This window comes from Ornithodoros turicata, chromosome 6 (assembly GCF_037126465.1).
Source record: "Ornithodoros turicata isolate Travis chromosome 6, ASM3712646v1, whole genome shotgun sequence".
In the NCBI taxonomy this organism is placed as follows: Eukaryota; Metazoa; Arthropoda; class Arachnida; order Ixodida; family Argasidae; genus Ornithodoros; species Ornithodoros turicata.
Genome location: NC_088206.1, coordinates 27,806,076 through 27,832,272, shown reverse-complemented (window position 1 = coordinate 27,832,272; position 26,197 = coordinate 27,806,076). Strand labels below are relative to the sequence as shown.

The window sequence follows — 26,197 nt, the reverse complement described above, 5'->3', positions numbered from 1 at the left end:
ATGTCAAGGTTTTCTTTCCCATACTTTTATTGACAACTTCCACGTGACAACAGCGTGCCTTGTAGACGTCATAGACACTAATCACCTCTTTCCGCAAACTCATCGCTAGCCTAATCTCACTTCGTTCCGCTTGACAACTTTTGCGCATTCGACATCGTGTTACATCTTTTCCTTCCACGTGATCGCTCCATGCATATGGCTTCGTGTTACATCGTTGCAGTCAACGTCCTCGTTACTCACGGTCCGCAAACTCTTCGTTAACCTTTTTTTCTTTTTTCCTTTTTTCCTTTGCAAAGTAGAGCGTGGGTAGCACTTTCGAAATCTGCTTTCGCAAAGGAAGAGATCCAGCGTCGTCTGCTTTTCATCACTTTTCCGAAGAGAGGCGAGCATGGAACGATAGCGACACATGTTAAGAACTAAAACAAAAGAAACAAGTTGAAACGAAATAGTAATGTCTTCAAAGAGTGCTTGATTATTATGTACATATTTCTACTCACTTAAAAACAAAATAAAATAAACTAGTGATTCTCCGATTAAATCTTTTTATTGAGATACTTTAACAACAATATAACAGCCCTCTTCGACAGCGTAATTCCATATCCAGAATGATGTTGGCCAAGTGTTCGACCGAGTGTGTATACATTTTGTGGGCAGCGGTGAACTTTTAGCTCCCGATCCTCACACAAACAACATACTTCTACACATTCCTGATCGTAAAAGCTATGACTGACATTCACCAATCTCAAGCACATCTGTAGCTGTTGTGTTTCATTGTGTGTGAGAGTAACTCCATAGCGTGTTGGAAGGCCAGTCTTGTCCCAAAGTCGTAACGCCAGCAGTGATGCATTAGGAGGACACGTATGGGCATAAACGTATTCTTCCAGCTCAACTTCTTTGCTACAGTTACCTTGTCGAAGTGAAGATGATGACTTCGTTAACTCAAAAGTTACTATGACGAGAAAGAATATGTGACACAGAAGACAAAATAGAAAACACACCCTATCCATTTCGCTCTTTTATGATGAAGTGAGAAAGTCTTAGTATTGAGGATGAATTTATTTCTTATTGACGATACATTTTTCTTATTCACAAACAAGACGATTTTTCAAAAGGTCCAGAGTAAATAAAGTTATGTACTTGGCAGTTGAATGGAATCCATGCTTTATGGCAGTGTCGATAAAACACAGACTCTTTGTAGCAAGTTGCATGGCATCGAAACGAGTCGAATAGTCAAATAGCTCACTCATTTGCCGTGACCATTCGGTTAGTAAAACGAAGGATGAACTTGTTAAAAACGAATCGTCTGTATGAAGCATGGAATACATTTCCTTTGCAGTTTCCCAAATGACTTGATTTGGAGGATTATTCGGTAGAGCTCGAAACAGCACAATGTTCATCACAATTTGAAAAGCTTCCGCTAATGGCGTCCTCTTGACCGTTGTTAACCCACAATTTGATAGCTGATTCCAAGAGGTATGTTTCTCATTACATGGCAGATGGAGTTGAAATATGTGGGACCTCCTATTCCATTTACCGCATTCATCTTCTCCTTTTTCCGATTGCTCTGTTTCATCGTCTGTGGACCATGAATCGCCAGGCTGGGTTTCAACGTCGGACCATGCTGTACTGGTCATTTTTTTTTTTTCAACCGAGGTAATTTTCTGCTATCCACTTCTTGTCTGCAGCTCCACTGAATCTAACTAAATACTGGAGCTTTCCATTTCTAACTCGTCTTTTTATAATCTTTTCTACTTTCGGTACTTCTCTCACTCTTACCATTTCACTCTCGTAGAAACTACCAATGATATCTTCATTGTTAAGGTCACGCAGTGGGTATGTATTAGGATAACCTATTTTGATTGCTCTCACCGAAAAAATCTCTTTCGTAAATGACTGTAAATATCTCTTTGTTAACTGGTGTCTATATTTGGCAATTCTAACGAGATTACCAAGATTGTAACGTGGTATCTTTGGGGCTTCAGTTGGGGTGGGATAAAGTCTTTCTCGGAAAATGTGCTCGTTTTCTTTGGTTACATCCACAGGTCTCGCAGAGAGAGTCCTGTGCACTCGATTGTTGTACGCTTTGATTACTTGAGGTAGAATCTTCACATAACGTTTATGACCCTGATAGGTAAAGATACGGTAAAGTGTAGACACAATACTTCGCTGACATCTCTCAACGATCGCACATTTATAAATAGACATAGAATGACATAACGTTATGCCTTTTCTTTTCAAGAACTCTCGCACTACCTTGTTCGTAAACTCTGTTCCTCGATCACTATGTATCAGCCGTGGAGTACCGATCCTCTTAAATGCAACTTTAAATGCTCGAAGAATTTCAGGAGATTTTTTATTGCGAATGGGTACAACAGCGAGGAGCCGGGAAAAAGCATCTATACAGAAGAACAGATAGCGAAAACCATCATTTTGCCCTTTTAGACACTGCATGTCCTTTAGGTCGATTTGGAACATTTCCTGCTTTCCGAGTGCAATTATTTTCCGAAAGGTCTTGGGTCGCTTGTACTCCTTATGTAAGCTGTAAACATCACTTGTCTCCAGATATTTAGCAACTCTGCCCTTCTTTTCACCGATGGCTTGAGCGAGTCTCTGCACTCCACCAAAACTGCCGGCATGTTCTGGGTCGTAATAGGCGGCCATTAGTGCTTTCTTCTGCTGCGAACTCGAAGAGCGTCAAGGGATAGATAGGCATTTATTGTAGCTGACACGTCTCCTCTCATCCAGGAAGGTTGTCTGTTGTGAAGTTCATACTTCAGCAATTCGACAATGGACGAGTGTGGCACTACCTTCCCGTGACATATAACTCTTCCATACTCGTCGTAAGCTAGAACAGTTGTTATCAGTTTGAGTATTGCTAATACCTTTTTATGATGCCTTGGAGGGAAGTGCGACAATATGGTTTCATCTTGAAAATAGTCTTTCTGTTCCTCCTGCACAGGCTTCAATATGGGCTCCATGTTAGGTTTCGGCGGGCACGCTTCGCAGCACGTGTGATTGCTGGCGAGGCACCTTCAGGTGTGCTTGCTTCACTTGTAACAGGCGATGCTCGACTGCTCGATGCTCCCGTTACTCTGTGTTTTTTAAACGATTTGGATGCACAATAAGTGTTGGTAGATTCAGTTTGACCAATAGCGGCAAGATGCGATCGAAGTAAGGAGGAGTTGGAACATTTCTCGCTCTTGAGACAAGATAATAAACGAGATCGATTATATTACTATTCTCCAACGTTTGACCGTCAACGATTACTTCGAAGGTTTGCGCATTCCAGGAGATTGTTGGTTGTAGAAGTTGCAGAAGTTGGTTTGCTCTGACCTTATAACCATTACTCATAAAACCAACAATTGTGTCACTTTTCTCCCCCTCCTCGGTCTGTGTTCCTTCTTCTCGCGATCCAGGAAGTGTTTCGCTTGTATGTTGTTTTGCAGCTCTACTTGAATGTAGCAAAGAGTGAAGATACTGAATTATCTCTTTTGCCTTGATGTCATCCGGTTCATCTTTCTTCAATATATTTGGGATGTGATCTTCTCGGTAAGGTACAAGTTCGTATTTCTGCATCGATTATACTCCGATTGCTTTTGCAATCGCTCTTCCACCCAATGAGGAGATGAGACCCAACAAAGGTGGTAATAGAAACTGCAGAAAACCACCTGATTGTTGCAAGACCTTTTTAGCTTTCTTGACCCCCGTTGCGTCTCGTTTTGCCAAAATGCGAATTGATGCTGCGTAAGGTTTTAATTGCTTTCTTACTCTCGGAGTTACTGTGACGTTTCCTTCACAAAGGTTCATACAAATTTCTCTGACCGTATTCAACTGATCCTTTGTAGCATGCTCCAAAAGATAATAACGTTGCTCGGGTGACGTAGTTTCTGCGAGCAAGTGAAGAAAATGAATATTCTTCATTACACGTTTCATGTTTTATATACTATTTGGCGATGATCGTCGGGAAATATGTTCGACCACACTCGATAGTGGTCTGAACAATTTTGAGACAAGTCAATTACGATGTATGAATACGGTTTCTTACAAGCATCCTTATATGTGCTTGTCAATAAGTCGCTTTTGTTCCGTCCAAACAATTGTCGTGAAAGTATTTGTAATTGATCCACAGTTCGAGCAGAACGACATAGAATTAGAGCACTGCTATTGAACTGAATACATCTATACAGAGGATCATTAACAAATAAATATTGAGTAATGAAGATGGCCGAACAGTTGAGATGGTGGCATCCAGCTACATAGAAGTTACAGATTTCTTTAAGCCTTTTCTTGTCAGCCAAGCAATCGTCAAATATGATTAAAGAATTTCTAACATCCTCCAGGTTAGTGGGAATATCTTGACTGAAAGTTACCTCGGGAAAATCGTCAAAAATAGGTTGCTTGTACAAGTATATGTATAGTATACGATCGAAAGGTTTATCGAAGACAGTGGCTCTATATGCTTGATCAAACGTGTAACGAGTGTCATCTTTCCACTTTGACTTTGTCCAGATATAGTCATTGAGACAGGAGTGATAAACCTATAAGGTCTAACCTCAGTCATCTCTTCCAAGTAAATGAAGACTGGTATAAATAGCACATTACATAAGACTTTTACTCTTTTTTTCTTCAAGCATGTGTGTTTTTTTATGAAAACGATAAATGGCAAACAACACTTAACCTTTATACACTCCTTTAGTTGTCAATGTTGGATATGGGAGCTGAGAAACTCATATCTGTATATCTTGTGCAGCAAGTCGGTGTAGAATTCTCAAGTTCTAGCACTTTCAGTTTGTGCAAACACGCAATATGAGTCTGTGACTGTATCTTTTTTTTTCGGAACAAGTCTGTTCTAGACGGTTTTTTTTCTTACTTTTTCCTGTTCAAACTTGTCTAGACATGTGATGAGCACATGATTGATTACGTCAGAGAAGGTAACCAACAAAGTCAAACATGTCTATGCATGCACTGTTCGCAAAGCGCTATATAAGACTGCCCTCCATGACGATTCTTCGCACAGATCCTCACAGGAGGAAGGGTACGTTACACTTTTTTCCTTTCGCTCCGATATGTGGGAAAGTGTGCTTATATTTATTCTTATTTTCAGCTTCACTCTGTGTGTAGAAAAGAATAAGTGAGCCAGAGTGAGAAGTCACCACAAGAGAAGGTATGACATCTATTTTGGATAAGCTCGATAAACTCAAGAAACCTGGAGATGGAGATATTCAGAAAATGAGTGCCCTACCGAAGAATGAAAATCTAGAGGTCTTGGATTTGCGAAAGATTGACACGGTGTACGGCGAAGCGGTCTATGTAGAAGTGTTGATGGAGAACGACAAACGTGTAAAGTTCTACCTTCCTAGTCGCTTTAAGCGTTTGACAGAGGATGATCTAGAGGAGATGAGACAACTGCCAAATCTTAAAATTGAGAAAAAGGAGAGATTCAAAGATGGCAAGAGAGTTGCCTCGCCCGACATTCTATTCACTCATGGGAAGAAAAAGTGATGATACATCGACATATCGGCAGCTCCTATCCTGAGACACTTCTCTCCACATCATGGTGACCTGTCACTTATGTCCTCAACATGAACGTCAGTACTATGCAACAATAGAGGGACTCCAAATTCCTCTGGCAAACGTTCACGAACTCCAGACACCCTGCATACCATTTTGTGAGACTCTCTGCACACTACAGAACTACACGAAACGCTTCGAGTTGCATCTACATGACAGAGACGAGGCGGGGCATGAAGTGACAACGTTTTTTCATGAGTATGAACACTATCTTGCTAATGTATTGCGTCACTTTGGATTCCCACTGCGCTACTTCACATTTCTTAAAGTAGAACTTGGGCGACATACGCCCGATGAGGAGTTACGACTTGAGATTCATTTTGTACCTTCTAAAGTGAGAACTGTTTGGTCAGAGGGAGATGTACTGCCTTCGATTGCGCAGTCGAGTAGTGAGATAGCACAAACATTAGAAAACTTAGAAATTCAAGGCTCCGGTTTTTTTCTCTTTCGCATTCTTGCTTGTATTCTAAACATTGGACGTTTGGCTCCTCAACTAATTGGATATTCCCAATTTGAGTTACCGAGTGAATTGAAACGAAAGTATCGTTCCCTGTTGAATGTGGATTACGGACTACATGAAGATGAAGAGAACATGTGTTTTGCCTTCTCCGTGATTGCTGGACTACATCCTGCCTCGCATCACAGGCGGAGGGCATCTTCCTACAGACCATACATAACACAGTATGTATCTCCTGATACATTTCCCGTAGCTTTCCCAAAAGATGTAGAGATATTTGAGAAACGTAATGAAATTAGCATTAATGTGTACGCGTACGAAAAGGAAGAAAACTACATTTACCCCATCAAAGTTGTTGATGAGGAGCGTCAGAAACATGTGGACTTGTTACTAGTTGACTCTCATTTTGTGCTCATCGCAAATTTTAATGGATTGTTTGTTCCACGTGGACAATTTCACTGTAAAAGATGTACAATGGGCTTCTGCTCAGAGGGAAGTCTGAAGTGTCATTTAAGTATGTGTAAGCAACAGAAAGTAGCCAAGACCATTTACCCAAAGAAGGGAGAGACATTAGCATTTGCAGGGGAACAACTCATGTCAGAAGTTCCCTTCTACTGTGTGTATGACTTTGAAAGTGTGCTGTCACCGTGTCTGGATTCAGGAAATGTGTATGAAGATCACATCCCCTCTTCATTTTGTCTGTTAGTGATACGCGCATCCGACTCATATGTCCTCCAAAAGCATCTGTATCGTGGACCTAATTGTGTCACTGTCTTTATGGAGCTACTGCACAGACTCCATGACGACATTTTGGAATCGATACGTACAATTGCCCCTCTAGAAATGACCGCAGAAAACGAGCAGCAGCATGCCACAGCAAGTCACTTCAACGTTTGCCAGCAATCTTTTGCAAAGAAGCAAAAAGTTCGTGACCATGACCATGTAAGTGGAAAATTTCGACAAACTTTGTGTAACACCTGTAACTTAAAACTGAGAGTGCCTCCTAAGATTCCAATCATTGCACACAATGCCAACTATGACTTGAGTTTTCTTTTGTCTCACTTGCATTTGCTTAAGAAAGTAGACATAAAGGTGATTGCCAGTAGCTCCCAAAAATTCAAGGCTATAGACGTTGGCTCTTATCGATTCCTAGATAGTTTAAACTTCCTGAATGCAAGTCTCGAAACATTAGTGAAAAATCTACGTGAGAAAGGTGAAGACAACTTTCGTTGTCTTCGTCAATTTTTTCCAAACGAAGAACACTTTCAACTAGTTGTTCGCAAAGAGGTGTTTTGTTACAATTTTGTCACCACTTTCGAAGCCTACAATGAGCTTTCTCTACCTCCTCGGGATCAATTCTTCAACACTTTGAATGGGACAGAAGTAAGTGAAGAAGATTATTGTCATGCACAGAGGGTCTTTGAAAAATTTCAACTCCGTAATCTGGGAGAGTATTCAGACCTATATTTACTCACAGACGCACTGCTTTTAGCAGACGTGTTTCAGGGCTTTCGTAAGTGGACACTTGACTTTCACAAGATTGAACCTTTTCACTTTGTGTCTCTGCCCGGATTAAGCATGTCTTGCGCCCTAAAAATGAGTAAGGTAGAGCTAGAGTTGATTCACGACCCTGACGCGTACCTGCTGATTGAAAATGGCATACGAGGAGGTATTACACAGTGTTCGCTGAGGAAAGCGACTGCAAATGTACCAGGAACAGAGCAGTTTGACCCCAAAAGCCCAAGTAGCTTGATCCACTACATAGACGTTAATGGGCTTTACGGTTCAGTAATGAGAGAACCACTACCTTACGGAGGTTTCGAGTGGCTCACAGAGGATGAAATCACGTAACTTGGATATAACACACCTCCCAGATGACGCACCTATGGGTTACTTCCTCGAGGTAAATCCAGCATATGACAAAGAAATCCACCAACGTCACAGAGATCTGCCAGTTGCCCCCGAGAAAATGTCAGTTCCCTATGATCTGCTGTCAGAGTATCAAAAGGAATTGATGAAGAAGTTTCACCTTCCTGAGAAAGCTAGCGATGCAAAATACTGTTGACATTATTCGACAAAGAGAGATATTTTCTACACTATCGCAATCTGCAGTTGTATATGCATTTGGGCTTGCGTCTCACCAAAGTTCACAGGGTTCTAAAGTTCAATCAAAAGCCCTTTCTCCGATCCTATGTGGACTTCAATCACGATCTTCGAAAACGAGCTACGAATGCCTTCGAAAGCTCCCAAGCTAAGATTGCAATTAATAGCGTGTACGGACGTTCGTGTATGCAGGTTAGAAAGTTTGTAAACTGTCGTCTCACAGTAACCGACGAACAAGTGCTCAGACTCCTACGCAAACCAAACCTAAAGGAGTTCCGACCGCTGAGCTCTCATGTTATCCTCTTCCAATTCTCTCAATCTGTGCTCCGCATGAGACAGCCACTGTACCTAGGATTCGCGATACTGGAACTGCCCAAGCTGAAGATGTTTGATTTTTACCACAACCACCTTCTTCGTGTAGCTCCAGATACTAGACTGTTGTATATGGACACAGATTCCTTCATCATAAAGTTGAGTGAAGAGAAAGCGCTTCTCGAACTAGCTGACAAGCATCTGGATAACTCTAGCTATGACCCCGATCATCCGTTATATTCCGCGAAAAATAAGATGGCACTGGGAATGTTTAAAAACGAGATGCCTCGTGATCACATTCTCGGTTTCTGTTGTCTAAAACCAAAACTGTACGCTCTCGAACTGAGTAGCAAAAAGCAGTACAACCGTGCGAAAGGTGTGAAACATTCTGAAGCACAGAAGCTTCTTTATTCCCTGTACACCGACGCTCTTGAGTATGGCAGAATACACTCTATTAAACAGAACCTGATCGTGCACAAAGACAATGTAAACAAAAGTGTCTCAGTGACAAAGATTGCTCTCAACCCTTTGGATACAAAGCGTTACATTTGTGCAGATGGAATTGAAACGTTCCCTTTTGGTTTTCACACCTAATCATATGTATGCATCGGACAAGTGTAAACAAAGATGGAAGCATCAGGATGGTAAATGATGGAAAAGTCAATTACCATCAATATAGATGTTACCCTTTCTTTATTCTTGTGTTTTTTTTCTAACAAGTGTTTAACACTAAAGGAGTGTTGATTGTACATATCTTCATTTGACTTATTCAGTGCACCTTTTTTCCTAAGTTTTTTTATGTGAATGAGAGAGTTGTCACTTCCTTAAATAATGAAACTTTTTCAAAGTGTTTGCAAAAAAGTGGAGTATGTACTTTGCAAAACAGCTTGTTTCAGTTCTCTTGTTTTCAAAGTGATGATGAAATTGTGACTGTATAATACTTTTCGCCATTTTTGTGAGCTGTCTGATGTAATGTATCCTACTTTTCTTGCTAAATGACTAAATAAAGGCTCTTTTCTTTTCAAAAACAAATTTATTCACTTTTAGAGTACACTACAACATGAAATGTTATGTGTTTTTCGTGGTATCTGTTTACGCACAAGTATTGCTATCAACCTATCATTGAGTTTAAAGTTGGTGTGTGAGAACCTCCGAGTACACTCTTCAAGTAGAAACCCACAGCAGAGAAGACTACCTACATAGAGACAATAAAGTCCACATGTGGCTGAGCCGTATCCTTGAAGTCGTTTCCTGTTGTAGTGAAATGAAGATGCTGGGTGTATGAATTTGTAGAACTCCTTGTATAGTGGTCGCATTCCGTAGCTATCGAAATAAGAAATGCTCCTATCGTTAGAGATATGGAATAGAGTCCAGTGTTCTCCCGGGGAAGATCTTGGAGCTGTATTCACCACATAAAGACCCGGTCCAGCTTTTTGCAATGCAATTTCATCGCGGGCGAAAGTTCCACGAAAGCATGTCCTTGTGCAATGGTTCCGAGCAAAAGCTGCATAAAATTCCCATTCTTCCATTTTGATTCGTTTATACGAATTTAACGCGTCTGTCTTTGTTTATTTCCAGAACACGAGGTGTCTCGGAAACAAAGAGCACCGTGACAGCTTCTGTAAGGTTAGCAGCAAATGTCAATGTGAGACGAACATTAGCTTGAAGCACTGGACTTAGTGACTGCAGTTCCACATCCGGTGTGAGGAGATAATAAAGCATAAATGTCTCTTTTGCATATACAGCCGGAGCTAGAGGTATATCCTTGCTCTTAAGTTGTGAAGCAAATTCATGTATCCCTTTGCATAGATGTCTCGTTGAAAGTCAAAGTCGTCGGTGTAGTGTTGACCGCCAACGTCGAGCACTGCTCTTTTGAGTTTAAAATTTTCAAGCTTAAAAGGGTTCCGTTCTCTATGACCCTGATATGCTTCACTCTTGACCATCAATACGGTCAACTTAGAAGGAACTCGTTCACTATAGAGATCATCAAATATCACCTGAGATTGGTTTGGAGCGATTGTCCTATACTTAATGTCTAAACCTCGAAGAAGATATGTGGCGGGTGTCGTTTGAAGTCTTCTTTCAATGCCAACGAGTACGCTTGAAGAAACCTGCACACGTCGGAGGTAGAGCACAATTCGAGAAAACTCTATTGTATGCTTTTCAGTCTCGCTGGGACCAGAGAGGAGTCTAAATTTGTCAGTGCATTGTCTTAGCACCACTCGAATATCGGTTTTATTAAGGACAAATTTTTCTTGCTGACAGATGTCGCTAAAGATAGGAGAATAAAGATCACAGAGAGTTGATCCTTTGGTGCGTTTATAGCGTGCGAAAAGTCCTTTTGCTTCGTTGGGGATAGCAAATTTTTCAGATTCTCCCACTGGATCTGGTTCGTAAAGCATTGCAGACAAGGTGTGAGTTTGAGTAACATTGTTTGCATTTGTAACAATGTCCAAGTAAGAACGATAGGCATAATGTTCGAAATTAGATACCAGAGTCGAATTAAGATAAATGTGGACATGATGAAAGAGAGAAGATGCAAATGCTTGTACAGGAATAACGTTGTCATTTGTCACTGTACTGCCAGTTGTAGTCAATGCTGCGTCTCCATTTTTACGCACAACTCCACATTGAATGTGTAAGGAACTCGACTGGAGATCAAAGAAGCCGCCACCGAGACCTGGAACATTACATTCAATCACACCGCTCGAGGTAGGTGCAGAAATGGGGAAAAACTCCACATATTCTGACTTCTCTAGAGAAAAGTTTGTCGGTGGAACAGAAAACAGGTCCAACTGATTCGTAGTGCAGAAGCAAGAATTTTTATGTACTAAGGCGATGGTAGACATCTTTTTTTTCCTCAGGTGAAAAAGTCAACCTTTCTTCGTTTCTTCGTTGGTTTTACTGATCGATCAATTCTGTTGCCCTTGCTTTTATTACGTTTCCTACCCTTCCCTCTGAGTCTATGCAGCAACTCGTCACGAGTTGAATGGATGGTGCGACCAACCCCTTTCCTTAGTGCCTCTCCAAACGTTGTTCCCTGTTTCACTTCCTCCGCTATGTGACGTCCTGTGTCAAGAAGTTTCCGACCTACATAGGGCGCTACTTGTTTTGTCAGTATAGGTATAAACCGCTGCACCAACTCAGAAAAAAAGCCAGATCCAACTTGATAAAGAGGAGCTGAGTAATGTGGCAATGGTTGATCTCGTTTACCGCTGCCGAAATGCGATATACAACAGGGTGTCTGAGTTATATGCATTTTCGAAAATGTAATGTTACTCCCACACGACCAGAACCAGCAATGAAGGGAATGAAATCACCTATCTCGTTTGCCAGTTCGATTTGAATGCTAGTCAGCTCCTTGACAGTCACATATTTATAGTAAAGATTTGTGAAAGAGTAGGACATAACCTCATTCCGACTCTGCAGTCTAAATGGGAGAAGTCAAAGAAGGGGTGCGGTTATATCACCTACAGCTTCACTTTCGATGATATCGCTGTAAACGAAAATGTAATTTTGCGCTGGGAAGACGCAGACATCACGCTGAGCAACTGTGAAACTGGAGAAGGTTGTTCGTTTTCTAAATCCAAGCATCAGAGCTAAATATGGGTGAAATGTAACGTAACCCTCATTGCGACGTTCCAGTTGACAAACTCCATTATAGGGATTGTAAAATATGAGACGAGCATCTTCTGGTAGGTGTAAGTTTGCTCGATATGCATGATTTATCGCATCGGCGAGGTCCTTCCCTGACTCATAATACCCTTCTGGAACTTCGTATTTGGTTGTACGTGAACGATACGTGATTAGGGTGACTTTCTCTTCAGTGTCCACCTGATATTTCAATACTTTTACTGGCTGGCCTTCATCCAATTCCGAAGAACCGATAATCTTTTCAGGAAGGCCAAGCTTAGCAGAGAGAGTTGAACTTAATTCCAGACCAATATTTAGTGGAAGTTGTATTTCATAATGACCACTGACTCGTATTATTTTGGCTTGGTTTTTGAAGTGTTTCGTTAGAAGTTGACGAAAAGGTACAATAATGTTTTCTCCCGCAAGAAACTTAACTTGCTCTGTCGTGGTTACGCCACCGAAGAGGCTAGTCTCCGATATACCATTAACGATATCTGTGACATTATTAATTGCAAATGGGATATTCACCTCCGCCAGAGCAACCTCCCACTTTCCATCTAATTGCACTGGCTGAGCTAGTTTAACTCTGAACTTGCTCATTGCGTTACTAGGAAATACATCACTCGAGGCGTTTGACAGTAGGTTGACATAGAACTGGCTCGCCATTGTTTTTCTTTTTCTAAAATGAAAACAACATGATCGTGAGGAGTTCTTTTAAACCAAGAGCGAAGTCAAATGGGCGCGAAATTTAAAATTTGGGGGCGCAGGTAGCGCCATCTGTTGAACGGCGGTAAATTTGCTGGAAGTGCTGCCATCTCTAGATGAACGAACTCAACTCCCCCATGACGCCACCTGGCGTAAAAGAAATCAAACGACCTCTCCACCCCACACGATTCTATTCTGATTAGCGACGCAAGTAAACATGTAGAGCCTGTGGCCCAGTGGCTTAAGATGTTCGTCTGACAACCTAAAGGACCCAAGTTCGATTCCTAGTGTGTTTCACCATGACGTCATTATTGTTACTTAATCTTATCATTGATATCATATCACTAAGATTAACTATGTGACGTCACTGATTAACTATCTTATCCACTGACCTCACTGATATGAGGGCGGAGCGGCTGCGGCCTGGAATGACGTCATACGTCCTTGATGACGTCATTTCCTGTTTGACGTCATTTCCTGGCTGTAGGGTTAATCAGTAGTACTACAGGTTAATAGTTACTAGGGTTAATCAGTAGTACATTTAGGAGTGGAGCTACTGCATTGAAATCTCCCCGTGCCATTTCTTCATGCCCGTGCCTTTCATTCCGACATTTTTGAGCAGAGCTACTGCCTTGAAATCTCCCTGTGCCCTTCCTTCAAGCCCATGCCTTTGATTCCGGCATTTTGGAACGGAGCTACCGCCTTGAAATCTCCCCGTGTCCTTCCTCCATGCCGGTACCTTTGATTCTGCCATCTAGGAGTGGAGCTACTGCATTGAAATCTCCTCGTGACATTTCTGCATGCCCGTGCCTTTCATTCCGACATTTTTGAGCAGAGCTACTGCTTTGAAATCTCCCTGTGCCCTTCCTTCAAGCCCATGCCTTTGATTCCACCATTTCGGAGCGGAGCTACTGCCTTAAAATGTCCCGATGCCCGTGCCGTTCATTCCGGCATTTTGGAGCGGAGCTGCCGCCTTGAAATCTCCCGGTGTCCTCTCTCCATGCCCGTGCCTTTCAAGGCGACATTTCGAAGCGGGGGTACAGCCTTGGAATCTCCCGGTGTGCTTCCTCTATACCCGTGCCTTTCATTCCGACATTTTTGAGCGGGGGTACAGCCATGAAATATCCCCGTGCGCTTCCTCCGTGCCTCTCATTCCGGCATTTCGGAGCAGAACTATACCGCCTAGAACTCTCCCCGTGCCCTTTCTCCATGCCCGTGCCTTTCATTCCGGCATTTTGGAGCGGAGCTACCACCTTGAAATCTCCCTGTGCCCTTCCTTCAGGCCTATGCCTTTGATTCCACCATTTCGGAGCGGAGCTACTGCCTTAAAATGTCCCGATGCCCGTGCATTTCATTCCGGCATTTTGGAACGGAGCTGCCGCCTTGAAATCTCCCGGTGCCCTCTCTCCATGCCCGTGCCTTTCATTGCGACATTTCGGAGCAGAACTATACCGCCTAGAACTCTCCCCGTGCCCTTTCTCCATGCCCGTGCCTTTCATTCCAACATTTTGGTGCCGAGCTACCGCCTTAAAATCTCCCTGTGCCCTCTCTCCATGCCCGTGCCTTTCATTGCGACATTTCGGAGCAGAACTATACCGCCTAGAACTCTCCCCGTGCCCTTTCTCCATGCCCGTGCCTTTCATTCCAACATTTTGGTGCGGAGCTACCGCCTTAAAATCTCCCTGTGCCCTCTCTCCATGCCCGTGCCTTTCATTGCGACATTTCGGAGCAGAACTATACCGCCTAGAACTCTCCCCGTGCCCTTTCTCTATGCCCGTGCCTTTCATTCCAACATTTTGGAACGGAGCTGCCGCCTTGAAATCTCCCGGTGCCCTCTCTCCATGCCCGTGCCTTTCATTGCGACATTTCGGAGCAGAACTATACCGCCTAGAACTCTCCCCGTGCCCTTTCTCTATGCCCGTGCCTTTCATTCCGGCATTTTGGTGCGGAGCTACCGCCTTAAAATCTCCCTGTGCCCTCTCTCCATGCCCGTGCCTTTCATTGCGACATTTCGGAGCAGAACTATACCGCCTAGAACTCTCCCCGTGCCCTTTCTCCATGCCCGTGCCTTTCATTCCAACATTTTGGTGCGGAGCTACCGCCTTGAAATCTCCCGGTGCCCTCTCTCCATGCCCGTGCCTTTCATTGCGACATTTCGGAGCAGAACTATACCGCCTAGAACTCTCCCCGTGCCCTTTCTCCATGCCCGTGCCTTTCATTCCAACATTTTGGAGCGGAGCTACCACCTTGAAATCTCCCTGTGCCCTTCCTTCAAGCCCATGCCTTTGATTCCACAATTTCGGAGCTGAGCTACTGCCTTAAAATGTCCCGATGCCCGTGCCTTTCATTCCGGCATTTTGGAACGGAGCTGCCGCCTTGAAATCTCCCGGTGCCCTCTCTCCAGGCCCGTGTCTTTGATTGCGACATTTCGGAGCGAGGGTACAGCCTTGGAATCTCCCTGTGTGCTTCCTCCATATCCGTGCCTTTGATTCCGGCATTTTGGAACGGAGCTACCTCCTTGAAATCTCCCCGTGCCCTTCCTCCATGCCGGTGCCTTTGATTCCGCCATTTAGGAGTGGAACTACCGCCTTCAAATCTTCCCGTGCCCTTTCTCCATGCCGGTGCCTTTGATTCCGCCATTTAGGAGTGGAACTACCACCTTCAAATCTTCCCGTGCCCTTCCTCCATGCCGGTGCCTTTGATTCCGCCATTTAGGAGTGGAACTACCACCTTCAAATCTTCCCGTGCCCTTCCTCCATGCCGGTGCCTTTGATTCCGCCATTTAGGAGTGGAACTACCGCCTTCAAATCTTCCCGTGCCCTTCCTCCATGCCGGTGCCTTTGATTCCGCCATTTAGGAGTGGAACTACCACCTTCAAATCTTCCCGTGCCCTTCCTCCATACCGGTGCCTTTGATTCCGCCATTTAGGAGTGGAACTACCACCTTCAAATCTTCCCGCGCCCTTCCTCCATGCCGGTGCCTTTGATTCCGCCATTTAGGAGTGGAACTACCGCCTTCAAATCTTCCCGTGCCCTTCCTCCATGCCGGTGCCTTTGATTCCGCCATTTAGGAGTGGAACTACCGCCTTCAAATCTTCCCGTGCCCTTCCTCCATGCCGGTGCCTTTGATTCCGCCATTTAGGAGCGAAGCTACTGCTTTAAAATCTCCCCATGCCCTTTCTCAATGCCCGTGCCTTTCATCCCTGTATTTTGGAGCGGAGCTACCACCTTGAAATCTCCCTGTGCCCTTTCTTCATGCCCATATCTCAGTCCGGCTTTTTGGAGCGGACCTACCACCTTGAAATCTCCCCGCGTCCTTCCTGCATGCCCGTGTTAATTACGTTGAGCGGGAACGGCGTTGCATCAACAAGAATGCCGCAAGTTAGTCCCGAAAAGATAGGTCAGAGAGACTCACTCTACTTGGAGCTTTACTCTTACGTGTCACACAAGCCAACAAAAGAATAAGAAAGTGAAGAAGTTAATTTCATTCGATGTCACGCGGTTCATGATATCGCTTCAACGTCGTCGTCCAATGATAGTCCTTTTCAAACATATTTACACATCCTACCCTGCCGAATGAGTCCTTATACCAGCAGTACTTCAAGGGGGTATAGTAGCTGTACCGGTCTTCTTGTCACGTTGCCCGTTGGCAGTTTTATGGTGCACGCTCGAACTTTGTCATCCCTTCCCTTGTGTAGTGTCACAATCCGCACGGTTTTTCAGAGATTGCGTGGATCCTTGTCTTTATGCAGTAAGGCAAGATCTCCCTCCTTCAGCGAATGGTACCCCACAGGCTTAGAGACGTGGGCAGACCTTAGATGTAGCAGATATTCTCTGTGCCACCTTCTCCAGAAATGATCACCCATTCTCTGGCGGTGACACCATCGACGGGAAAGGTCGGTCGCAGATGATGACGGCTGACCAATCAGCAGGTGAGCGGGCGTCAACGCAGCAGGCTCGTCAGGTGATGCGTGTAAGTACGTAAGCGGGCGAGAATTTCTCGACGCTTCGGCGTTCTGCAGCACAGTCATTATCTCTTTGAACGTTAAAGACTGTTGTCCAAGTACCTTTCGGAGACGCTGCTTCGTCGTACGTACTAGCCTTTCCCACAAGCCGCCCCACCACGCTGCCTTCTCAACGATGAATTTCCACTTTATTTGGTGGGAGGCGAAATAATCCTGGATATCGCTCTTTCGCACGGCCGTCTGCAACTTATGAATATCCCGGCACGCTTTCTTGAAGGTCAACGCATTGTACGAGTACACAGTATTGGGTAATCCTCAACGGGAAACGAAACGGCGAAACGCCATGAGAAATGAGCGTGCTGTGAGATCCGAAATGAGCTCGAAGTGCACGGCCCGCGTTGTTGCGCACGTAAAAAGCGCAACGACTGCGTGTACGACTTTGGCGAGCCGCTCTCCGACCGCACCATCACAGGCCCAGCAAAGTCCACTCCCACTACTTTGAAGGGCTGGTTGGGAGTAATTCTGTCCGATGGCAGTGGAGCAGTGGGAGCTGAAGCTGCCTTGCCCCGATTACGCGAGTAGGTGCTGCATCTGAATATGAGCGCTTTTGTTAGTTGTGGGCCTTGTGGAATCCACCAGCGCTCTCTTACTTCGTTCAATGTGTCCTGCAAGCCTCTGTACAGTGTTCTGCGCTGAGCAAGTTCCACAAGAAGCTTCGTGTAGTGATGCGCACGGGGCAGTTGGATTGGACATTTCACGTCCTCTCCATCTGCACCGAACTGTAGTCTTGTCCGCAAGCATATGATGCCGTTGTCGTCCAGGTACGGTCGTAGATTGGCCAACTTCGAATCAGGTGCCACTGGATGACCCATTTGTAGCAGATTAATCTCCTCCGCGAAGTGTTCCGCCTGTGCCTCCTTTACCCAAAGGTTATCCGCGTCGTTGAGCTCCTCGACCTTTAGAGTGCCGACCGATCGACCGTTACGGCACCGCACGTTACGCGCAAAGCGTAGGACCCAAGCAATAACTCTGTGCTGCTGGCTGCTGTATTTCTCTGCATCAATGACTGACGAATGAATTCGATGACACCGAGACATGCAGGATGCTAGATTTGGAACTCCTCTCGTCGTTCGTCATGTCGTCCCATTCGACGTCGCTGTTTGGCCAACTTGACGAGTCGAGATGAAGCCAGGCGGGTCCCTGCCATCAGGTGCTGCTATCCACCAGTGCCCTCGCTGGCATGCCTCTAGTAAGATAATCGGCAGGGTTGTCCGTCCCTGGACAATGCTTTCATCTTTGGTGATAGGTCTTTTGCTGAATTTCCTCAATGCGGTTGCTCGCGAACTGCTTCCGTTCACTCGGGGGTCATCTTATCCACCAAAGGGCAATCATTGAGTCCGGCAATAGGAAGCAGTCAAAATCCAATCCTGTGCAGATCCGCGTGAACATTCTCGAGCCGATCAACGCTGCCATTAGTTCCAGGAGAGGCAGGGTCAACTTTTTAAGGGGGGCTACTCGAGATTTAGAGAAAACAATTGCTGATGTTACAGTTCCGTCTTCGTTCTCTACTCGAAGATAAGCTACAGCCCCGTAGCACTTGGGACTCGCGTCACAAAAGATGTGGAGTTGCGGATTTCTGTGGCCGCTTGGCAGGATAGCGGTCCACGCTGACCTTTGTCAGTTCCGGAATTTCATTGATCTCATTCGTTCCAGAGTTTTTGCTTGTCTTCTGACATAGGTGAATCCCACTCATTCTCCTCAACCCAAATAGCCTGGAACAGCATTTTAGCTCGCACGGTGAACGGGTTAAGGAAGCCGAGAGGGTCGTAAATCCTGGCTGCAGCTTGCAGTACGTTGCGTTTGGTGCCTGTGAGGCGATCGACGTAGCTGAGGACTGAGTCTAAACTACACGAAAGTGTATCCTCGCTTTTTTCCCACATCGCCCCAAGCACCTTTGTTGTTTTGCAGTCACTGTTCGGGACAACCCTCTCCTCTGGAACTCTGGAAAAATGTCTTGAAGAGTTGCACAGTTAGAAGCCCACTTGCATAGGCGCATTTTCGCTTTCTCAGTGATGTCGTTTGCTTCCCTGTAGAGCTTAATTGCTGACTCGACGTCCGCTGCTCCGGTCAGAAGGTCGTCAACATAGAATGATGAGGCCGGGACCTCAACCGTCTTCTGCAGACCACCGGTGACGCAGTTGAAATGATGCTGTAGCGTTCCGCGAGCAGGAATGGACTAGCCGATGTGCCTAAATGTACACGCTGCATCCGCCGTTCCACGATGATCGTGCTGAAGGTTAAGTTCTTCCGCTGCGGCACATGGTCAAACTATAAGAAACGCAAGGCATCCCTGTCACGTTTGTCAACGCTGATCTGCAGAAAAGCCTTTTCTATGTCCGCAGTGCTTCCAAGTGAGTGCATTCTGAAGCGGATCAATACGTCCAACAAATCTGGTTGCACCTTTGGCCCCTTTTCTAGGTGGTCGTTGAGAGATGTACAAGAGCCAGAATGCGATGACGCGTCAAAAACGACCCGCATTTTCGTTGACGTTGACTCAGGCCGGATGACCTCACGATAGGGCATGTAGTACACGCGTTTGAATGACTTCTACTCTGATGCAGGCACTGGTTCGGCATGGCCGCTCAGCAGATAGGCTCGAATATTTTTGTCGTACTCCGTAATCAGCGCGTCATCATGTGCCAGCTGATTTACCAACCGCCTCAGTCTTTTCTCCGCAATATCACGATTGTCACGCAAGGGGACGTCTATGTGCTTCCATGGAAGGCACACCTCATAACGCGATTATTCGATGTCTTTACAAATCAGAGGCACAACGATGGCCGCAAGAGTAATTTCTTCATGACCGTACTGACTCCTGACAGTCACCTCAACCACGCTCCGCTTCATAGGAGTGCAGTCTGATCCCGAGGCGAACGTATGGATGCCGATCACGTCTCGCGGCACCTCCTTCAAACCAAGTTCTTGGGCGAGGTCCTCGCGGATGAACGTCCTGGAACTTCCACTGTCCACGATACCTCGAACGTACAGGCACCTGGAGTCCGACACTGCCCATGCGCGAAATGTTTATAGGAGGACAGCGCTCAGACGGGAGACAGCTGTCATTAGCCCAGGAGCTTCTAACGTGTGCGAAGCGTTCGTGGCCTGCCCGCCTTCGATCGGTTTGGGCTTCCAGTTAGGGTCGCACATCGTGTCCACGTGCCGACCACCGCATTTTGAACATTTTCCTCTGAACAGGCCTCTTTAGAACTGTGCTAGCTTTTCGTACACCGAAAGCAGCGTCGGTTCCTTCAGCGAGAGCCTTCTTTTTATCTTCCAAAGGTACGTCGGCATTGCATGTCTCCGTTGTGTGAGATTTTTCATTACAGAAGCAGCTCAGTAGACCCGCTGTTGTCCGGCTGTGCAAGGCAGGGGCCGATGGCTTATCAGCATGACCCTTGGTAGTGGTCGCCCGCTGTTTGCGCAGCTTGTCGTCCGGCTGGACACATAATCCACTTTTCACTCTGCTTTCAACCTCTTTCTTCAAGAATCCGAGAAGCTTGTTCAGCTCTTCCGAACAGGCTGTAGAGGCCGCGTTTTCGTCTTCGGAGGCAGCGGACTTGTCGTTTGTTGCAGGAGTAGATGTCTCGCCTTCGGCATGTCCACGGTGATAGTGTAGTCGAGGGTCGGGTGGCCCTGCAGCCAGCAATATCTCAGTCATCATTGACGAATAAGTTACAGTTGGGACTCCCAAGGAGCGCGGTCCACAAGTATTCGTTTATACGTAGTCGTAGAGCCTCCGCAGAGCGCCGTGTACATTGAAGGTCCGACATGTGGGAGCGTCCTCAGTTTCTCTATGTATTGCCTCTCGAGCCTTCCTTTATCTCCGAAACGTTGAGTGAGCAGGGCAATCGCGTCGTCATAGGCCGCCTCAGTAGCTTGGAGCCCCGACAGGGCTGCGGAAGCAGGTCCCAGAAGCAATGAACGAAGGTAGTGAAATTTGTCACGTTTACTCAGCTTCCTGTTTTCGTGTACGTTTGCCTTGTATTGCTCCAAGAAGGGCTGCCATTCCGCAAGATCGCCACGAAACTTCATGAGCTGGAGGCGCTGTATATTGACGCCAGAGCCAGTCGGTGCCGTTAGGGACCCGATCGTTGTCGGTAGTGGAGAGTCCGATGTTGTCGCTACTTGAAGCTGTTCGTAGGTCCGAGTCAACTTGGCAATATACTCTGTGATCTTTTCTTCATACTGTAGCACAGATGCATTATCCGTGTCGAACTCTTCAGCGGGAGTGTGCTCCTCAACTCTCCATGCCCTTTCAACATGCCCGTGCCTTTCATTCCGAAATTTTGGAACGGAGCTACCGCCTTGAAATCTCCCCGTGCCATTCCTGATTTCCCGTCCCCTTCATTCCGTTATTTTGGGGCGCAGTTGCTGCCTTGAAATCTCCCCATGCCCTTTCTCCATGACCGTGCCTTTGATTCCGCCATTTTGGAGTGGAGCTACTGCCTTGAAATCTCCCCGTGCTCTTCCTCCATGCCCGTGCCTTTCATTCCGACATTTTGGAGTGGAGCTACTGCAGTGAAATCTCCCCGTGCCCTTGCTCCATGCCCATGCCTTTCATTCCAGCATTTTGGAGCAGAGCTACCGCCTTGAAATTTCCCGATGCCTTTGATTCCGCCATTTTGGAGCGGAGCTACTGGCTTAAAATCTCCCAATGCCCTTCCTCCATGCCCGTGCCTTTCATTCCGGCGTCTTGGAGCGGAGCTACCGCCTTAAAGTCTCCATGTGCCCTTTCTCCATGCCTGTACCTTTGCTTCGGACATTTTGGAGCAGGGGTACAGCCTTGAAATCTCCCCGTGCCCTTTCTCCATGCCGGTGCATTTGAATCCGACATTTTGAAGCGGAGCTGCTGCTTTAAAATCTTCCCGTACCCTTTCTCGATGCCTGTGTCTTTCAATGCGAGACATTGGAGCGGGCTTACAGCCATGGAATCTCCCCGTTCCGCCGCGGGTCGCCTTTCATTCTGGCCAAGTGGGTGGAGCGATGACAAGTTTGACGTCACGGCGAGAGCCCATCTCCGGGCGGCAAAATGTCAAAGAACGGCCGAACTCTACATAAGCGGCTCTGCTTATCAAGTTCCATGCATGTTGGCTATATGATAAGCTTCCAAAACTTTCCTCTGAGTGCGCTTTTTGTAACTACCAAGAACAAGTGTTTATTCGAAGATTGGGGTGCACATGCACCTGTCAACTTGGACTGACAGATGCCTACTCGGTGTGTTTTTGAGCAAAGCCGCATGCTCGCTCAGCTGGGTCTTCAAACATCTTTCATCTTGATCTATATAAACCATATTGCATCTCAGCGGTATCTCAACAAACTTTTGTCCGATGATGGACTTGGCACCCCGCCTTTTTGTTAAGTTCGGCTGTCCGGCTACACACAGACCCTACCTTTATCGGGGCGGAAATGACGAATGTGGTCCCGTACCTTACCGTTGGGAACAGATAGGGTATCTAAAATTAGTAGGATGCTAACCTGGCTCTGCTTGGGTGCCCCACAGTGGGCGGGTTTGCAGTTTGTATGTGTTTCTCCCCTTTTTATTAAACAGCTGGAAGTTCTGCGTCGTGTTGTTGTTTCGCCCGTGCGCTGTTCTTGCGCCGTTTTTTATTCTTTCCTTTTTATTGTTTACCTTTTTTATTGTTATTGATGTACCAACTACCCCAAGCGTCAATGTTAATTTGGTAAACTGGTATTAAATCGAAGCAATGAGCCACCGCGCGTGCAGATCGCCATTGCCCGAATTCAATACCAGTCGATCATTTTCGTTCCTTAGTGGAGAAGGTAGTGAAGAAATGGCATGCATATCACTTTGGTTACCATCTACAATTTTGGTAATATGCTGTTACCATTCCTGGAGAATGCACTATATTATTATGCACTATATTATAATGTAATTTGTTGTCATTGTTGTCACTCAGTATATACCAATATATCCCTACACCAATATACCTCTTTGAAGTGACGGTTATGTCTATTCGACAGAAGCCATGAGCTGTTCCTGTGGCTGCTTCGTTACTGTGTGGATGCTGCTGCTCCTGACGCCTACTTCCGGTGGCCTATCCACCAGCCTGTTATACAGTGCAGAAAACCAGACAACGCGCTTGATGCCGTCGGACGACGAGCTTGATGGTCCTCAACACGCTTCCATGGCCACTTGGTTTACAACTGCAGGCTTTGCAGCACGTCTAATCAGTATGTGTTTCCTCAATAGAAATTGCAGCTATTCCTTCCTACTTATTGTATAACCACTACTTCTGGGGCCCCAATAGAGCAGTAATAGGAAAATTATTTTAAAGATCAACAATAGCAACTAAGCAAGCTGCTAGCTTTCGAAATAACTTGTGAAAGTAGTAACTGCCAAGAAAATAACTCGTCCCTGTGACCATAGTTACTAACGGTACCTAATTGGAATTACAAGCTACTTATAACTTACTTGTTAGCCAAGATCGACCGATATGGGTTTGATATAGTACAGGTTGGGACAAAGTTTACGGAACACGCGAGCGCCGTACTTTTTCTTAGGTGCGACACCCTTGCGGCTGGCGGAAGCGGGTGAGTTCACTGTTTCGGAAGGGTGGAAGGGTGCGCTGTTAGCGACACACAGCTGTAGTTCCTGTGTCGCTTAGGTGTGCCTGGAAAGTAGAAGCCACCGCTGTGTGTCGCTAACAGCTTTTTTTCTAATTTCAGCTAATTTTTCTTTATTTGATATCTTAGCACTTTTCGGACGATTGAATGAGGCGGGGTAGATTGCCCGCCGACGCTGAACATAGTGGTATCGGTTTCGTAGATGCATTTCTGGACGCGACCGCCCCTTTAAAGATGAAGGAACTACACAACCTTCGTTATAGACAGAGTTAATATAGGAAGACTCTAGAGAACGTACTTGGCGCGCCGTCAATGGGATTCTCCTATCCCCGAGCGTGACCGCCTGGGTGCAGCCATCCGTTGGTCATACTAGTTGACAGTGTTAGTGGACGAATTTCTACCCCCAAACATGACTAGAATTCAGGGACACCTCATCTGATTCAGGTTCTGCCTGATAGCAGAAGAACGTGTAAGTATGCGGCGAGGAGGAAGGAAGATGGAAAGAGACGTGGGCAGACGAGGAAGGAAATTTGTACATCAGATATCGCGCGCGGAGCCCGGCTATCAGCAGCAATTGCCCAGCGCAGAATGAAAACGTGATGAATCAGATCTGATAAGCTTTGCCAAACTTTTCTTCGCTGTGCTGCTGCTCAGAATTGTGGGCTGCTGCTCGTAGCGTGTGGAACGGGGTGATTGCCACTTGTAAGGCTAGCCCTGTTCTTTCTGTGGGGAATGGGGATGCCTTCGACGATGATCAATGTGTGTCCTGGGGCGACTTCTGAGAGAAATGTGCCGACGTATGTGTGACAGAGTCTGAGGAAAACCCCAGAAATTATCCTACATTATGCTGAAAAGAAATTATGCTCTATAAGCTAAGAAAGCGAATTCAATAACTGCACCTCACTTTGTTACTTGCACCTTGTTACTCCGTGATCACTGTATCGTACGCTTCAGTTTGTTCTTGGCCTTATCATGAGGACATTTCAATGTTTAATTCCAAATTTTGCGTCTTAGTCTCTTCCCGGCACCATCAAGAATGCTTGTCGGTTATCAACTCCCTCCCTTAGAGAAATAAGAAAATAAACAAGCGGAAGACTGCTTATTTTCAGACATCTAGAGGTGAAAGCAGAGTCACGTTCGGCACAAAAAAGTGATTGGAAAACCCACACTTCCTAAATAATGTTGGGCATGCACGCTTACGTCACCTATATGGAGGCCTGCGACCTGCTTCGAGCTTTCTTCTCGTTCGTTCTTTCATTTACTTCATGGCAGCATCCACAACAGTAATAGCAGGCCTTCCAGTGTGACGCAAGGCACAGGCCTTTTCCTTGAGGTGTTGCTCAAATAGGCACTCCAATCAAAGACAAAAGGAAGAGAGATGCCCAAGCAGCACAACGTACTCTAGTGCAATAGTTGTGGACGACATGAGTCTTATCAGTGTAATTAGTGCGGCCGTTAATTATTTTGGAATTAATCTTCATAATTCCTAAAAACAAGCTGAGCGCGCAATTCTAAATTTGGAGAGCACAACACTGAGAAGTCTAGTCAGCAGGAATCGAAACAGTAACACTTCTCTGTACCCTTAAAAAAAATGCACTATCGTCGAGAGTTGCGCGAGTTCGTGCAGCCGCTTTTCCTATCACCCTCACTGTCACCGTTTGACGATACTGACATCACGCTGTTCCTCAAAACATGCCCCCCCCCCGCTTCCTAGCGTCCTCGTTGTTTTTCATCTCACATTTATTGAGCAGCGGAATGGGTGATTGTGTTTTTGTTATCTGACAGGTTTTTACAGTAATGCGTTTGAAGTTTTATTGCATGACGTTTATCACATCACATCGCGAACTGTGTTGTGCAGATCAAACGAGATAACGACGGAAAGAAAATCAAGTACGGCATGTTTTATGATAATGTAGACTGAGAAACAACATCGCTATTTCCCTCAATCCAGGGACAAAGCGGGCTGTTCCATGATTTCAGGAACAACCTGTTGTCAGTTGAGAAGTGGTGACACCGAGACAGACTTGTGCCCGTTACAAAAAAAAAGGAACTAAATACCGTTACCCGTTACTTCAGAAAAAAGTAACTAAATACGTTACTCGTTACCGACATACGAAAGTAACGAGTTCTCGTTACTCGCAGGCAGAGTTGTACGTAACGCGTTACTAGTAATTGCGTTACTAGTAATCAATTACTTTTTCAGTATTTTTTAACGTAATCAATTAATTCTGTGAGCAAGTAATTTTCCAAGTAATCTGATTACAATTTTCAGTAATCGATCGAAGTCATAGACTAGTCAGCACGTATTGGTCCATCCCAAGCAGCAAAATGTACTGAAAGTCGAGTGCAATAGGGGTGGACGGTATGCGTCTTATCAATGTTCTTTAGTTTCGCGAGCCTGTTCAAGGCCTTCCACCTACCCAGCCACCCCTATTGCACTCGACTTTCAGTACATTGTGCTGCTTGGGATGTATTAGGCAGGCGTATATGTATACATATGTATAAACCTGAGTCGTTCGTAGATAACAGCATCGTGTACATATATATGTAAATGTGTATACAAATCTGTAATAAACGCGTGTATGTGTTTTGTGTGTTGCTTTCAAATGTATTTGTGAATTTCACTTATCATGTATGCTGGTGTCTCATATTAGAATTTGCAACAAGAGCTGCATGGTTGCATTCACTGCAGGCTTGTACGCTTTGGTATGGCCCACAATTTAAAAGTAACGGGAAAAGTAACGCGTTACATTTTTAATCAGTAACGTATTACATTTTTGATGAAGTAATTTGTAACTGTAAAGAAT

At 45.4% G+C, this 26,197-nt stretch overlaps 1 protein-coding gene across 2 annotated transcripts in view; it reads left to right on the top strand.

The window, feature by feature from the left end:
* LOC135397770 (uncharacterized) overlaps nucleotides 1-26,197 on the top strand; it is a 130,733-nt gene that overhangs the window by 57,428 nt on the left and 47,108 nt on the right. The window contains exons 1-2 of one of the 2 annotated variants that reach the window (XM_064629349.1): nucleotides 22,490-22,636; nucleotides 22,788-22,997. In XM_064629349.1, coding sequence (XP_064485419.1) covers nucleotides 22,603-22,636; nucleotides 22,788-22,997 — 244 coding nt within the window. In that variant the 5' untranslated portion in view covers nucleotides 22,490-22,602. Of the gene's footprint in view, nucleotides 1-22,489; nucleotides 22,637-22,787; nucleotides 22,998-26,197 lie in introns of those variants that run through there. The other variant, XM_064629350.1, reaches the window with a different exon arrangement.